The sequence below is a fragment of the Chelonia mydas genome, chromosome 7 (genome assembly GCF_015237465.2).
Source record: "Chelonia mydas isolate rCheMyd1 chromosome 7, rCheMyd1.pri.v2, whole genome shotgun sequence".
Taxonomy (NCBI): Eukaryota; Metazoa; Chordata; order Testudines; family Cheloniidae; genus Chelonia; species Chelonia mydas.
Genome location: NC_057853.1, coordinates 117,747,058 through 117,763,499, shown reverse-complemented (window position 1 = coordinate 117,763,499; position 16,442 = coordinate 117,747,058). Strand labels below are relative to the sequence as shown.

Below are 16,442 nucleotides of genomic sequence, written 5' to 3'. Positions count from 1 at the left end.
ATTCCATGTTAAAGCTTTGCCAAATATTTATGCTCCAAGGTCATTAAGAGATTGTTTAATATATCATTCCCATATCTACCAAATCTTAAGTACTGGCAGTGACGGGGTAACAAACATTTCCATTTAAAAAGAACTACTGAGTATTATACTGATGAGCTGCTGTCATCCTCCAACCACAATAAGCTATGAACGTTATTTGGATGAACATAATTATTTGTTAGTCTCTAAGGTGCCACAAGTACTCCTTTTCTTTTTATAATTATAAATAGGACTCTGTGGGTAATTTTCATTAAAATGCATCCTTGTGGTCTATTCCATAATTGTCCCATATTGGGATTTATGCTCCAGGAGACAATTCTGCATTAGCAGGTTGGAACTGACAAGACAACCTAGCAGGGCACCTCTAATTCCCCATCTCTATAACAGATTCTATGATACCTTCATATGTTGCATTGCGGGTGACGTAGGTTTTTCTTTCAAAGGTTGAGCCAGGTGATTTGGGGAGAGTAGAGCAGGGAGATGGGCTTTGTCTGTAGCCGGAGGAGGAGGAGCAGGAATTCATTCTACCACTTCCACCTATAGGTAAAACAAAAGCCCCTCAGAAAGTAAAGACAATGCCTCATACGTGTAAAGTGGTGCCCTATACTCTTCTGTGTTGGCATGGATGGACCTCACACTGAGTTGCAGAGGTATGTTAGGGCTAGTGATGGGCTAGAGCCACAAAGTTTGGATCTGGCTCTGTTGAGCTTCTCCAAAGTTCAGGGCGTGCTTATATCTGTGGTTTTAGTTCAGCTCCTTGTAGAGAGACAACCCCTGCTACCTTTGAAGCCAAAGGAAGTTTTGTGACCGACATCAATAGGAGCAGGTTTGTGCCCAGGTTTGAGGAACCAGCTACATCTCCAAAGATGGGAGATCTTGGGAATTGGCTAGGGTTGTGGGTTGGTTTAGGTTCAGGCCCACCTGTAAATTTAAGGGTCAGTGTGACACAGATCACAAAAATTGTGGGGCACTTAAGTTGATCCCAACAAGTAGAGGATGCTGCTGGAACACAAGCTCCATGCGGTAGGGGGATATGGAAATGGAAAACACATCCATAAATCCACGAGACGGTGTGTGCATTTGTGTGACTGCCTCCCTGACAGCATGAGGGTCCGTGTCCTTACTCTGCCGTTGCTCAGTTACTCTGCTTCCTGGAGAACTAGCGTAGGGGTGAACGTGAGTCATGAACAAGGAGCCTGGAACTTGGATGCTGTTAAATCCAGGCTTAGGAGAGGGCTCCTTTCCTACTCACATCAGAGCTGCAGCAGAAGGGAGACAGGCCAGCATCTCTTTCACTGATCTGTGGTGTGTGGAAGGACCTGACCCCTGTGTGAATTCTAACACTGGCATTCGAGTCAGAACCCAGAATAGCGTGTCAGCTGCAATTGAGCAAGATGTATTCATGGGGATCGGTGAGGGTGACAGTGGACGTCATCTTTCCATTAGCGCAAAGAGAATGTGTCCTTGGGATCTCAATAGAGAATGAGCAGGGGCCAGGATCCAAGTACTCATTTTCCCCTCTATTTCTCCCCATCCCTCCACATACTGCACAGTTGCCTTTAGAAAATGTGATTGTGGCACATAAAGCAAATCTCCAGATAACTGATGCCCGACCTTTTGAAATGCCCGAGCAGTTCGAAAGATAGAATCTGGCTTTCATGGGAAATTTTGAGGTGACTTTCAGTTTTGAACCGGAATGGAAAGTCGAAACGCTGGAAATGTTTGCCAGACAAAAAATTCCCCCGAGTTTAGAACTGCAAACATCAAAAAGGACAATGCAGCATTTGCGAACAAAACAAAACAACTCCAACACGTGGAAATGACACTTCTCCTCTTGATCCTTCCGAGAGGAAAATTGAAAAATGTCGTGGAAAATGTCAATTTTGACAAAGCAGCATTTTCTGATGGGAAATTTTTTTGTGTAAAAAAACCGTGACCAATCCTAAAAGGTGCTGCACCCATCCTATTGACTGCAGTGGGAACAGAAAGTTCTCAGCACCTTGTAGGGATGGGGCTCTTACACAGAAAGTGCTCTCACCACTTCCCCATGAATGTTTTCTGGGTTTGCCCTTGGCTCAGACCCCATCCCTGACCCTGTGCCCCACCCCAGTGAAGCGGCCTTTGCTTTCTGTTCATTCACTCTCCATTTCGTCACAACCTACTCGAAGTCACATAGCTGCTGCCGTGGGTGAAAGTCCTCTTCTCCATTCCACTCCCTCCGCCATGGGCTGTTTTGTGCCCAGTGCCGCTGCCTCCTTCTGTGAGAGACAAGCACAAAATGAGACTTTCTGTGGCCAGAAGAGATGAGGACAAGAGCAAAAGATGCTGCGGGATGAGGCACCAGGCACCCACAGCTGGTGTTATGCTCTGTTACAGAGCCAGGGCTGTGGCTGAGGAGGTGTCTTTGGAACTGTGTACAGTAGTTGGAAGGAGTTATCAGTGCTGGGGAAGCCAGCCAGCCTGAACCTCTTCTCTTTCTCCGGGCTCTGACATTCCAGCTGCCACAGCAAGGAAAGTGCTCAGATCATCACTTTCCATCCAGGTTGCATGCAAGTCTCTTCTCAAGTCTCTTCTCAAGCAATTGCACGCTGGTGCCAAGAGCACAGGCTGGTAAAGGGAGGTATAACTGACCCTTTACGTGCCCCGAGGAGATTCATCTTGAGGGAAGGCAGGTTTTAAGGCCATGTCTATATGTACAGCACTGCGGCGGTGCCGATACAGCTGCACCACGGCAGCCCAAGCTTTGAAGAGGCTCTATACCAACAGGAGAGAGCTCTCCCGTCGGCACAAAAACCCCACCTCCGCGAGCGGCAGAAGCTCTGCTGCCAACATAGCTGTGCACACGAGTGCTTATGTCAGTATAACTGATGTCGCTCAGAAGGGTGGGAGATTCACAGCCCTGAGCGACATAAGTTTTGCTGACATAGGCAGTGTAGACATTTTTCTACTGGCGGAAGAGAAGCTGGGGGAGATACAGGAGCCCTGCCCGTGGCAGCTGCTGTGTAGATGAGCTAAATCAGCACCCCCATAGCCACTCTATCTTTGTCCCATCCCCAGCCAGTGCCACCCTTTTTTGGGTTTGTTTTTTGGGTGGCCTTAGTCTCCTATGGGCCTAACATTTCTCACCCTCATCCCTGGGAGCTGTTCCTTTTCTGGAACCCTGCACCCTGGCATAATCCCTTGATAGATCTGGTCTGGGAGTCTTCACAGACCATCCCTTGCTCCTTTCTTTCCCACTCAAATGGGCCCCCAAACCCTGTCTATTCTAATGATCAAGAAGCACTTTTTCTGGGAGGTGGGGGGGTTCTGAGACCTGCACAGTGCTTCTCTGAGGCTGATGCACTGATACATGAGGACTTGTGCAAACCGCACCAACACACATAAATTGCACGCATGTGTGCACACACACACTGCTGAGGATGGACAGCACAACGTATAATGTCTACTTACTTGGTGGTAAGGACGTCAGTCTTGTGGTTACTGACTCTGTAATAACTGGGGAAAGAAAAAGGTGAGGTTATGGCCCTGAAATCTAGCCAAGCAAGGTGCAAGTTTTATTTTATGTCCATGGAATAATGGGACTCGAATAAAGAAAAATCTTTTAAGACCATAGAGCCAAATGGCTTTCCAGCCAGCTTTATGGTAGCACACACTCTGTTTGTAGGCTTTGACCTGGTGCTTGTCATTGTAGTATCTCAGCTCCTCACAGAATTAATGAACCTGGCCTCACAACAACCCCTTGTGAAAAAGGGAAGGATTATTATGTTAATTTTACAGATGCAGCACTGAGGCATCTAAACCTAAGTCACACAAAATGTGGCAGAATCAGCACTCAGATCTCCAGAGTTCCATGCCAGCGCCCTAATCACAAGGCTGTCCCTGTGGTGAATTAGAGAGGGCACTCTAAATATTCTTGTAATGCTGGCAGACCCCGGTCGTCGTCGGCCGGGATCAAACCTAGGCTCTTTGGAGCTTAATGCATGAGCCTCTACTGCATGGGCTAAAAGACACTTTTCTCTTAACCAAGGCTCTAGCAGGCACATCAACCTCTAGCTGGTCTCACTGCCACTAGAGGGGGACAGAGTGCCACACGAAGCACGCATGGGTGACATACTTCCCCTAGTTGAGGAAGTGCATCCCGAGCTTCAGAGACTTCCCAGTCGATACACTGGACAAGCCCTCACTTGTAATGCTGCCAGACCCCAGTCATCGTAGGCTGGGATCAAACCTGGGATCTCTGGAGCTTAACACACGAGCCTCTACTGAAGGGGTAGTCAACTATTTTTTTTCAAGGTCCACAATTTCTTGGTCAAGGTATAGTCAAGGTCCAGACTCCAGAGAAAATAATGAAAAAATAATAACAATCATGATAATAAGTAAATAAAAAGATTTCAGGATCCATTCAAAAGCATCTGGAGGCCCAGATTTGGCCGTGATCCGTCCTTTGACTACCCCATCTCTACTGCATAAGCTAAAAGACTCTTCTCTTTTAGCCAAGGTTGTAGCAGACTCATCGATCTCTAGCGGGTCTAGCTGCCACTAGAGGGGGACAGAGCACCACACCAAGCAGGCGTGGGTTACGCTCCAGAATGTGCAATGTGGCCTCTGTTACTAGAGAAATTCATGCTATTCCATATTGTGGGAAGAATCGGGCCTTGACACCTCAGATAGCTGCACAATTCAATTCTGGATCCAGGTTCGGATTCTAACCCCCTCTAAAGTTCAGGGTGTTCGGATCTGGGTTTTGTGGTTGGGGCCCATCTCTGACAACAAGATTTTGTTTTAAAAGCTTTTCGTACGTCTCTCAGTGACTTCTGCTCCATCCCGTTTGGTTTTCTTCGTTACTGAGTCCATACCATCGCCGCCTGAGGGGAAAGCACAGAGACCTCATTGAAAGGGACACTGTTTCATAGTCGTTCAATATCAGCATGAGGACATGCTGTAGACAGAGGCCCTGTCATCCTATCAGCTGGCTGAGAGCCCCAATAGTATCCAAGCGGGTAATGAAGCAGGGATGAATGGTTTGCCCAGACACTCAAAGGACCTTAGTGCAGAGCACCCCATCTAGTTGTTGGAAGGGTTGTAGCCTGAGTGGGGCTCTTTCCTTTTTCAAATCTCCGTTTCTTTTGTCATTAACTATGCCACTTAGTGCTCAAGGACTTGCTGGGGGACTTTAGTTGCTGCACTCACTCACCCTCTCTACCAACTTACATCTTTGCCAGCTGAAGATTTTGCAGCCATAATATTTAAAAGCCAGCATAATTCATTTTTTTTCTCTTCGTTTTCTCACTTGTCACTCAACATGTCCTGGAAAGGGGAACATCTGGAGATATTAGATTTTTGTTAACTGCACTATGGACCATGTACAATGTAAATCCATCCCATATAATGTAGATCCACCCTGTACAATTCATCCTAAGTACAATGTAGATCCACCCATATGGCCTCTGTCCATCACATGCATGGCTCTATGGATACACAGTACAGGTCCAGTAATGTAGCCCATGCAGGACCCTATATAGAAGCACAGGGTATGTCCATATTAGCTATTATCTGTCCAGAGCCAGGCAGCATGGCAAATATGTCCACCAAACTGATGCCCATATGGCGCTGTGGCTCTCTATATGTGCCTGTGTGGTCCTATGAATGCATCCCATGTGTCTTGGCGTCCAGTGGAAATTAATGGCATGAATTATGAAAGAGGGAGTTTAATGGTATTTACAATTGCATGGCCTAAGGGTGAAAGACTGGGGTTATTTTCTTCCTGCCCTATAGACAGTCTTTCACTGTGTGAAGTGCCAGGGACATCTAATGGCTGGTCAGTTTAGTCACAGAGAGATCATCACAGTCAGAGGACATTCCAACTGGACCCCACGCTTTCCCTCTTTCCCCCCATTTAACACTGCCACATGAGTACTACTGGCCTGCTTGGCATCATCCTCCCTCTGAAACAGTAGGAGCCTATGGTATTCCAGCAAGCGCAGGGCTGACTCCAAGAGCCACTCTGGGCAGTTCACACACAACAAGCCCTGTTTCAGAGTAGCAGCCGTGTTAGTCTGACGTTCCAGGAGGATGCAGGGAAGGCACACTGAGAAGGATAGAATGATAAAGCCAACAACGGAGATGCAAGAGAGCAGGCTCAAAACATAGGGAGAATTTAGATCTGGATCAAATCCAAACCTCATGATTTTATGACTTTAGCATATCTCTATAATTGCTTATCTCCAGCCTTGTCTCTGAGGTAAGCTTAAATCAGAACACAAGATCCAAAGCCCAGCCCCACATATCTGCTCTGAGCAGGGTTAGATACACAATGTTAAAAACACAGGCAGCTGCAGAAGTTTTGTCTACCCCACTGATTCCAACCTTGCTACCACGGCTGGAACTCCTTGCCAAAGAGCTTAAGTGCAGAGACAGCTGTAGTCATTACTGAAATACCACCCCAACTGAATGCCTTGTATCCTTCTCTAGATAAAACTATAATCCCAGGCAGCCATAGTACTGTCTGTCCAGGTTTCATAACACACCGGTACTACCAAGAATACTGCAGCTGGTAGGAAAACAAACATCAGCCAGGAGAAAAATCCCGCTGTGAGAAAGAACAGTGCAGTCATTCAGTCCCAGTCTTACTTAGAAGCGATTCCACCACATCTGAGGAGCAGTCTCAAATGCTAGAAATGAAATTTTAATCTGCGAAAAGCATGGGAGTCAAATCTGCAGGTGAACTCTCCCCACTGCTGCCAGGGACTCCATCTTATCTGAAGACTTGGACGTATAGAAAGCATCATATTTAAGGGCTGATTCTGCACAAGATTCGGGCAAAATTCTACACTAACTTCCAAGGTGTTTGGTTTGAGCAAGGGCTCAGGATCAGGCCCTCAAGCACAGATGTGGTTCGCTTTATAGTTTATGGGTTTGATTCTTCAGTGCCTTGCACAGGGTGTCTTTACTTCTACCTGTGAAAAGCGAGGGTGAAATCCCACCACCCTGACAGGAGAGCATGTTACCCTCACTTTGCACATATGTAGATGATGCCACCATGTGAAAGGCAGTGGAGAATCAGACACAATACCTGAAAGAAAAAGAGTACTTGTGGCACCTTAGAGACTAACCAATTTATCTGAGCATAAGCTTTCGTGAGCTACAGCTCACTTCATCGGATGCATACTGTGGAAAGTGTAGAAGATCTTTTTATATACACACAAAGCATGAAAAAATACCTCCTCTCACCCCACTCTCCTGCTGGTAATAGCTTATCTAAAGTGATCACTCTCCTTACAATGTGTATGATAATCAAGTTGGGCCATTTCCAGCACAAATAGCTTATCTAAATCACTTTAGATAAGCTATTACCAGCAGGAGAGTGGGGTGGGAGGAGGTATTTTTTCATGCTTTGTGTGTATATAAAAATATCTTCTACACTTTCCACAGTATGCATCCGATGAAGTGAGCTGTAGCTCACGAAAGCTTATGCTCAAATAAATTGGTTCGTCTCTAAGGTGCCACAAGTACTCCTTTTCTTTTTGCGAATACAGACTAACACGGCTGTTACTCTAATACCTGAAAGGAGAAGGTGCTGTAATGTCACTGACAAATTTCACCTTTCCCATTTGATGTGGCTTGTCTTTAAATAACTCCTGCTAGGCACAAAACTGCCTAGGAAAACAGACAGGATGGGTTTATAAAGGAAAATATCGATCAATCACTCTGATTAGATACAGGGCAGTTATTCCTCTACCCTATGCTTTATGTAATTGTTCGGAACAGATCTTAGGAATGGCCTTACACAGCTCAATTTAAGTGATAGCAGGTTCATGGAGAATGTGCCCTCTTTCAATCATCAATTAACCTGGGCCAGATTTTTAAAGCTATTTAGGCACATACCTCCCATTGAAATCCCCTTGTCTACTTCTTTGTTTCTACAAATAAACCCAACCAAACCATTGCCCTGATCCTGTCAACTTCAGTGGGCACACAACCCTTCGCAATTTCAGTGGGAGTCAGAGGGGGGCCAGTATCCCGCAGCATCAGGTCTCTTGTGTATTGTGCCTAGAGAAAGGTCAGGGGGATTTTGGTTTCTGCAAGCCCCTACGACTTTAGTTTCAGTTTAGGGTTTGGTGAAATAATTTTCCTCTATCATCTAATTTAAACTGTTTTGTCTCCAATGGAAATTTAATTTTGAAACAATATTTTTCACAAGAAATGTAAATTTGTGCTACCAAATAAATAAAGAGTCAGGCTGAGATTTCCAGCTGCCCGAGGGAATTGGAAATCACCTAGGTGGCTATGGAAAGCTCAGCCTCTGGTTCTAGATCTAGCAGAGTAGGGTGGAGGGGAATTAAAGGCAGTTCACATTTTCCCAGAGATAAATGGATCTGGAACCTCAAACATTTGGCATTCTGTTCTAGAACCCAGGATTTTCAAATGGGTTCCAAGACTCTGAGACTGCATTCATTTTAGCACGTGCATATCTGTACCGATGTGAGCCGTCCCATTGACCACACTCAAGTCCTTACACAACAACAACATCCACTCCACACAGTGGCCTGCCACTCCCACTGAAATCACCAGGAGTTGTGACTTCAGTGGGTTGACTCACATGAGTAAAATTACTCCCCTTCTTAAGTTTAGCAGGACTGGGGCCTACATTTGGAAAAAAAGACTTCTTCTTTCCCCAGGGTGTGACTTACACCTCTCTGCAGGGTAGCCCTTGACCATTCACCACGAGGAGAAGCTGGTGTCTCCACCGTCCTCCTTCCTTGGAATTTCCACCAACCCTTGCGGTTAGCTTTAAACGTCACTGCACTAGACTCAGTGGGTGGAAGCTGTTGAGTGGATGTGTTCATTGAGCTCACTTCCTGGCCCAGCCAGCTTCCTGGCCAGCACCACTGACTTTTGAAGACTGTTGTCCCTGGCTTTGCAACACCGTAGCCTTTTCCACCACCCGCAAGCTGCCCCAGAGTTTAACGCTGGCAGAAACCAACATAAACATGGGGTAAGTTAGCCACCCCTCCTCTCAAGAATTGGGAACATTCTGCTTTAACACTGTACAGGTAAAATAAGGAGAACACATTAAAATATATCCTTGCAGATAGCTCACAAATCCCTAATGCCAGATTTGACTGCAGGTGCATTTTGCTCCATGTACCAGGTTTATCCCCCACACAGTGGGACTAACACAATTCCCAGCCCTCTCTCCAGCACAGCTACACAACTTGACTTCAGTCGCTGTCAGCGCTGACTTACTGCACCAACTCCTCCTGCTTGGATTCACATAAATATAGCTATGGGCGATGCATGAGACAAAACGGAATAGCTCTGTTGAATCAGAGAAACCATCTGCAATTATCTCTGAGCTACAAGAAGAGACTTGTGAAACATCATAGTTCTCACGCAATGGCCCTAAGGATGCTTTGGCTTACGATGGGGGCTGAACTGGCCCCTAGCAGCCCCAGGGATCTGGCAAGTGAAGAAGAGGCCTGGGACTGGGAGCCAGGAGACCCCAGTTCTCTCACTGGCTCTGTCATTGACTCACAGTATGAGCCCCGTGCAAGTCATTTCACCTCCGTGCGTCTGTAAAAATGGGGATCTTGATAGGTGTCCACCTTTGTAAAACGCTTTGAGAGGAATGTATGGGTCCCCATCATGTGGGCGGCTGAGTGCTCTCTGAGAAGCAACCCCTCAGCTCAGTTTGATTTCAGCGGGAACAGAGGGTGGTCAACACCTTGCAGGATCAGACCCTAAGGGTATGTCTACACGGCAAAGAAAAACTCATGGCCCTGAATTGTAGTCAATTGACCCAGGCTCAGGCTGCGGGGTTAAAAGTAACAGTGTAGACATTCCTGCTCAGGATGGAGGCCACGCTCCAAAACCCGGGGAGAGGGGAGAGTTTCAGAGCTTGGGCTCTAGGTTAAGCAGGAACGTCTACATTGCTATTTCCAGCCCCACAGCCTGAGTCCCAGGAGGCCAACTCAATTGACCTGGGCTCTGAGACTCAGCGGCATGGGTTTTTCTTTGCAGTGTAGATATACTCTTAGCGTGCAAACTGTTATTATAATGGTCGAGCCGTACCAGGTGTCCATGCAAATATATTGCAGATAATCACTCTTTCTCTCTCTCTGCTATTGTATATAGAGTTTTATAACCTATTTAACTGGTCTTAGAATGCAATGTGCACTCATCAACATAGGAAAAGTCCCACTGCGGCTGGCCTTTTATGCTTACTTTACAGTTTAAATGATAAAGCACCTAAGGATGTTCAGCCAGTCTCAGGTACCTTGATTAGCCGGATATTCTGATCCCTCTGCTTATTTTAGGAACTAGATATTACTTGCACACAACATTAACAGTGATTGTTCCATACTTCTTGTCAACAGGGCAACATCCTAAATTATTTTATATTTATGCAAGCATACTATAATGGAAACAATTTAAAACAGCCATGGATGGTGCACATTCTGTTAATTCCTACATGGATCATTTCTGTTTTCACATCAGATATTGTGGCATTCTCACGTCAGGTGGATGGAACCCATCTCGATCCTTTTAGCCCCACCTATACTTCTGCAATAATACACTCTCATCAAATGGCGAGATTAATGTTTAATGGAGGTGAAAACCTTTCATCCTATTCTATGTGAAGAATTCCACAGAACTCACTGATTGTGGATAAAACAGGCTCTGTAAAGAACACTGAGGATTTCATTTAGGAACAAGTGCCACTCCTTCCCTGATATCTAACATGCTTCAAGGTGTTTCCTTACTGTGAGTGAAACCTTTTCAGGTTTCACAGTCCTTGGATTAATATCAGAACAAAACAGCAATATGCTTACCTTGACCCAATAGTCTAGGAATCTGACTATCCTATTCTGCTTTAAAAGCCATTCAATTTCAGTTGACTGTCAAGTCATTTTTTATCTCAATGGTTCTGGGATCTGAGGCAGTATTTGTGTGTGGTCTGCAAACAGCTGGCTAGTCTAAGTGGGAAAAGTATCAGGAACTCTTGCCTTAGCTAATGGCATTCATTTGTGTGGAAGCATAATCCACTGGATAGTGTGTATTATGCTTCCCTGTCTGTGCCTGATTCGCAGATAATGTGAGTATGTTGCTCAGGCTTTGGTGAATAAAATAAATATACCAGCCTATATGCTATGATATCACTCAATTAAGTGAAACGCAGGTCAAATTCTGCTCTCAATCATACCAGCATGAATCTAGAATAACTTTATTGACTTCAGTGAAGTTATTCTGCATTTACAGAAGTGCAAGATCAGAATCAGACCCTATGTGTGTTCTGTTTGCTTGTTGTATAGATTAATTTAAATGTTGATAATAATGGTGAATTGGGGGAGGTGCACGACCAAGATTTCGATATGTTGTAAGGGTCAGATTCTTCACTAACATCCAGCAGCAGCCTTGTTGAAGTCAACGTGTGTTGTTTCTGATGGCAGGATTTGGGGCACTGCCTGGATTTTCTTTGCAGTGCATAATATGCTACTTTCAATTATATGTCCATCTAGTTGCATTGCTCAAAGAAAAACAGATCCAAATCCAAAGCAAGAACATTTTGTTCTGCACAAGTCACTCATTCCTGTTCTAAAGAGGGAGTTAAAAATTCCTGTGCAATAATACTTTGCACTCTCCAGCAGTGGATCTCAAAGTGGGTAATTGCTATAATAACCACTTTATAGATGGAGAAACTGAGGCACGGAAAGGTGAAGTGACTTGCCATTGAGCATCAGTTTCAGAGACAGGAATAGAACGCAGGACTCCTGACTCACAGGACCGGCTCTAATCACTAGATCATGCTGTACAAAGGATTAAAAGTGACTGGTAAACAAACATTTGATCATTTTCACTGAACTAACTTTAAAAAGTGTGATACAATCCTTGGCCTGGTAATCTTAAATGCAAACACATGTGTCCAAAAGTTTGTGCTACACGACTCACTACTGGTAAGTAACTCTGTTCTTTGGAACTGTTTTATCTTAAAGAAAAGTTGGAGCCTCTTTTGGAGTTGGAGCAGCACAAACCGCCACTTTAAAGTAGCATCTGCTGCTATCTGAACTGCAGCTCAATGCACCTCGTGCCCCAGTATACCCCGAACCAGATTCTGCTTCCAGTACTAGAGCATACAATCTATTGTCAATCCTCTGATGCATTTCAAATATGTTCATTTTTTTAAAGCAATCCCAAAGCTCCTTGCATTTTGCAGTGTAGTCTTTCTTCCAGATCCTAACACAGACGATCAACCTATGCACCATCCCATTGGCATAATGAGTTCACAATTAGTATTCAAAGAAAAATACCTATATCTTGGTTTATAGTTCCCATTTCTCAGCATATCAACCATTTTAACTTAGCATTCATTTAAAAAGCAACCCTCTCTTGCAAATTTATAAACCAAAATAACCCAGAACATAAAGATTTGATAGTCTTTTTACATTGTATGTCTCATAGTACAAAGTACATTTCCTATATTTTACTTGAGAATACAGGTTTTTCCCCTATAGGAATACAGGCTTCCCCTAGAAGAAAAACAGGACACTTTATTTCTTCTTCTTTATGTTACTTACCTACAGTTCTTCAGTTAAAGACTGGAAATCCCTCTTTCTCCTCAACCGTTTCCTTTCTATCAAAATTGGCCAGCTACTCTTTATACCACATCCCTACAAAGGTGTGTTGAATCTGAGTGATCCTCCAGGAATGTTCACTTCTTCTTGTAGTTAATATATTCTATCCCCCCAGTCCTTTCCTATTTCTTTGCTCCCAAACAAGTCCTGACAAAGGTGTGTCATGGTTTCCTGCCTTACTCCACCCTTCTAATTGTCTGACACTCAGTGAAACAGTCTGCCTCTAGGAATCAAACTTTATTGAAGGCAAGAAAGCGCCTACATACCTGCTTAGATAGATTAACCATTTAGATAAATGGGGAACAAAGGCTGATGTCAGAGGAAATGTCCTATTATGGCTTTGCTTTCTCATACATGATCTACACATTTTAGGTGTGAATTTCATCTGTGTTAGCTTTTTGTTACAGAAGGTTTGTAGAAGATAAATGCCCTGAACGCCTTCCTGATCCCCCGCATCTCGTTCGTCCTGAGGGGATCCGCCGTGGCAAAGGTACCCCTCAACAAGGCGGACAAGATCATCCAGCAGCTGGTGAAGAAGTGTTTATTCCTTCCCCAGAGAGCCAGCAACGAGTTGGTCTATATCACCCACAGGCATGGCGGTGCCAATGTCCCCCGCATGGGTGACCTGTGTGACATCGCGGTGATCACCCACACCTTCCACCTGCTGACGTGTCCCGACGCCATGGTAAGGAGCATCGCAGCGACAGCCCTCCATGACGTAACACAAAAGCGGATCGGTAGAGCCCCCTCCAGCCAAGACACCGCCAGCTTCCTGAGCAGCTCCCTGGATGGCGAATTCGGCTGAGATGGGGGCGACATCGCTTCACTGTGGTCCCGCGCCCGCAATGCCTCGCGTCGCCTGGGGAAGTGCATCGGCTGCCGCTGGGAGTGGTGCGAGGAGCGCCAGGAGCTGGGAGTCCTGGTGCCGCAGATCAGGTCCGAGGGCAACACCATCGTCACCCCGAGCGCCAGGGGCCTGCTAGAGAGGACCCTGAAGGCAGCCACCCACTCGCTGTACGTAGAAGCCCTGAAGCGCAAGCCGGACCAGGGAAAAGCCTTCGAACTGACCAGCAAGTGGGACGCCAGCAACCACTTCCTCGCCGGGGGCGGCTTCACCCGCTTTGCCGACTGGCGGTTCATCCACCGCACCCAGCTCAACTGCGTCCCGCTCAACGGAGCCGTCCGCCACGGGAACCAAGACAAGCGTTGCAGGAAGTGCGGCTACGCCAACGAGACCCTGCCCCACGTCCTGTGCAGCTGCAAGCCCCACTCCAGAGCCTGGCAGCTGGGCCACAACGTCATCCAGAACCGCCTGGTGAAAGCCATTTCACCGCGCCTGGGGGAGGTCGCCGTGAACTGCGCCATCCCCGGTACTGACAGCCCGCTGCGACCCGACGTGGTTGTCACCAACGAAACCCAGAAAAAGATTATCCTCGTCGACGTCACGGTCCCCTTCGAGAACAGGTCCCCGGCCTTCCGAGAAGCCCGAGCTCGGAAACTGGAAAAATACGCCCCTCTGGCCAACACCCTGAGAGTGAAGGGCTACGAGGTGCAGCTGGACGCCCTGATCGTCGGAGCCCTGGGCGCTTGGGACCCCTGCAACGAGCGCGTGCTGCGGACCTGCGGGATCGGTAGATGCTACGCACGGCTCATGCGGTGCCTCATGGTCTCGGACACCATCCGATGGTCCAGGGACATCTACATTGAGCACATCACCGGCCACCGACAGTACCAGGAGGAGTGAGCCGGTACGACATCGTGCACCCACTGTGGGAAAGGGACTGAGAGGTTTTCCCCATTGGACCGTATGAACTGGAACCATAAACCCACTGAACATTAAACCCCACCAAATGAGGGTAGACCCATCCCCACCATCGTATCCACTCACTATACTCCGCACCTGAACATAGCCGTTGTGTGGATAACTTACCCCCATATCTCAATGTCTGTACTCTGACCGGTTAAACTTTTACCCCCAGTCGGGGAGATGGCAGATTATTATGTAATTCTTACTCCACCAGCTCCTAAATCGAATTTCGCACCCCTTGATAATCTGTACCTTATCCCCTGACAACCAGAAACTTCTATGCTTGAACTCTGTACCATTTCTTATTTCAACATTATCTGAATAAAATTATTAAATCTGTTCTAGCTGGCATCTCTGCAAGGGTAACTGAGGCTGAATGTTATGCAACTTGTGTGCAATGGGCCAGATCCACAGCTAGTGGGTAATTGGCATAGCTCCACTGAAGTCATTGGCCCCGTACTATATTTAAACCGCCATCAATATTTATGCAGTATTCAGGAGGCAGTTCTGATAATAGATAAGATGCACCAAAATCATGAGGACAAACATCTCCGCCAGGTTCCACCTATGCAACCCAACTGCGTGAGGGATTGGCACTGGTGTAATCGATAGAAGAACTCAACCCAGCCTCTTTACTTTTCCATTGACTTCAGTGGAATTGCACCGGTGTAATGGAGAGGAGATTGGGATCCATTATCTTTGGTTCCTTACAGTACATTTTCTGCAGTGAGTAGGATAGTGGTTGGGACACAGTGCTTCCCGGCCACCCCAAAAGCTAGCTCATCTGCCTTCTGGCTGCAGAGAGCTGGGTGGAAATCTTTTTGGAGCTCATCAAGTCAGCTCCTAGATCATTCAGAATGGTCACCGCATAGCAGTACAAAGCACTCACCATACCTCAGGGAGGAGCAGGGCCAGTGTACAAGCCAGATAAACTGCATACAGTAATTACATTAATTTAGGAGCCATGGGGCCTGATCCTTGGGTCTGGCCAAACTGCATTTAGCACAGGACCTGATGGGGGAAGGCTTCCAGTGATTTCCATACACCCCCCCTGAATTTCCCCAAGGCCCCCCTCCCCCAGTTCTGTGAACTAGTTACATGCCAATTTAGTGACTGTTTGGAAATTTGAATTGAAATTGAAACATTAATACACACTTTAAAAGCATATACAGTGTATGATAAAATACGTGTATCTGAAAAAGTATAATAGATTTGAAAAGTATGAACATGGACTAGCTTCCTTATACAGTTGTTTTTTATGACAATGTCAGTGCATTCATTTTGGTGACATTGGCCAACCTAATAATTTCAAATGATGATTTGTAAGCAAAGTCTAAATGAACTCTCCCTGACAGCTAGTGATGAGCTGGGGCTGGGGGGAAAGGCTTCAGGACCAGATTATGTTTACATTCACACCTAATCTACCTAGGGACCCAGCAAACAGAGCTGTGTTGCCCAAGTGATAGATTTTGACTGGGGTTGGGTTAGAAGGTCACTTGAATGTGGGGGGAGCGGGGAAGGAATGAAATGTTCTTGTTCTTATTGTATGAGTAAAGGGCAGTAGAACTGTACTTAGCCTGTGCTGATTGAGGGCATCAAGAGAGAGGGTGGAGACCTGTCCTTCTCCACTGTTTAAAGATAGAGCTGATTAGGCTCCATAGATAGTCTTTTGTTTTGTTAAGTGACAACTACAGCTGAAATCACTGATAATCAGGTCTAAGTGCTTAGACCTGCTGTGGGACAGTGTTTCTGTGGAAGACACAGCTCAGACTGCACTAGCTGCGAGGTTCCCCCCTAAGAGCTCAGCTGAAATCACTGAGAGCTGGGTGGAACCTCAAGAGACCAACTCGCAGAGGTCATAGTGGCAGGTGGCAGCAGAAGGTGACTGCGCAGGGCCATTGGAAACAGAGCAGTGGAGTGAACGGTGGCACAACAAACAGCAATGGCCAGAGCGAACAGTGAGC

At 46.2% G+C, this 16,442-nt stretch overlaps 1 protein-coding gene across 2 annotated transcripts in view; it reads right to left on the bottom strand.

Annotated features, from left to right (window-relative positions):
- The window catches only part of COL17A1 (collagen type XVII alpha 1 chain), a 64,245-nt gene extending 51,350 nt beyond the window's left edge, over positions 1-12,895 (bottom strand). The window contains exons 1-5 of one of the 2 annotated variants that reach the window (XM_037904785.2): positions 12,615-12,895; positions 4,839-4,904; positions 3,490-3,534; positions 2,202-2,297; positions 439-576 (exon numbers count right to left, since the gene is read on the bottom strand). In XM_037904785.2, coding sequence (XP_037760713.1) covers positions 439-576; positions 2,202-2,297; positions 3,490-3,534; positions 4,839-4,893 — 334 coding nt within the window. In that variant the 5' untranslated portion in view covers positions 4,894-4,904; positions 12,615-12,895. The remainder of the gene's footprint in view (positions 1-438; positions 577-2,201; positions 2,298-3,489; positions 3,535-4,838; positions 4,905-12,614) is intronic. The other variant, XM_043551764.1, reaches the window with a different exon arrangement.
- Between the last annotated feature and the right edge of the window lie 3,547 nt (positions 12,896-16,442).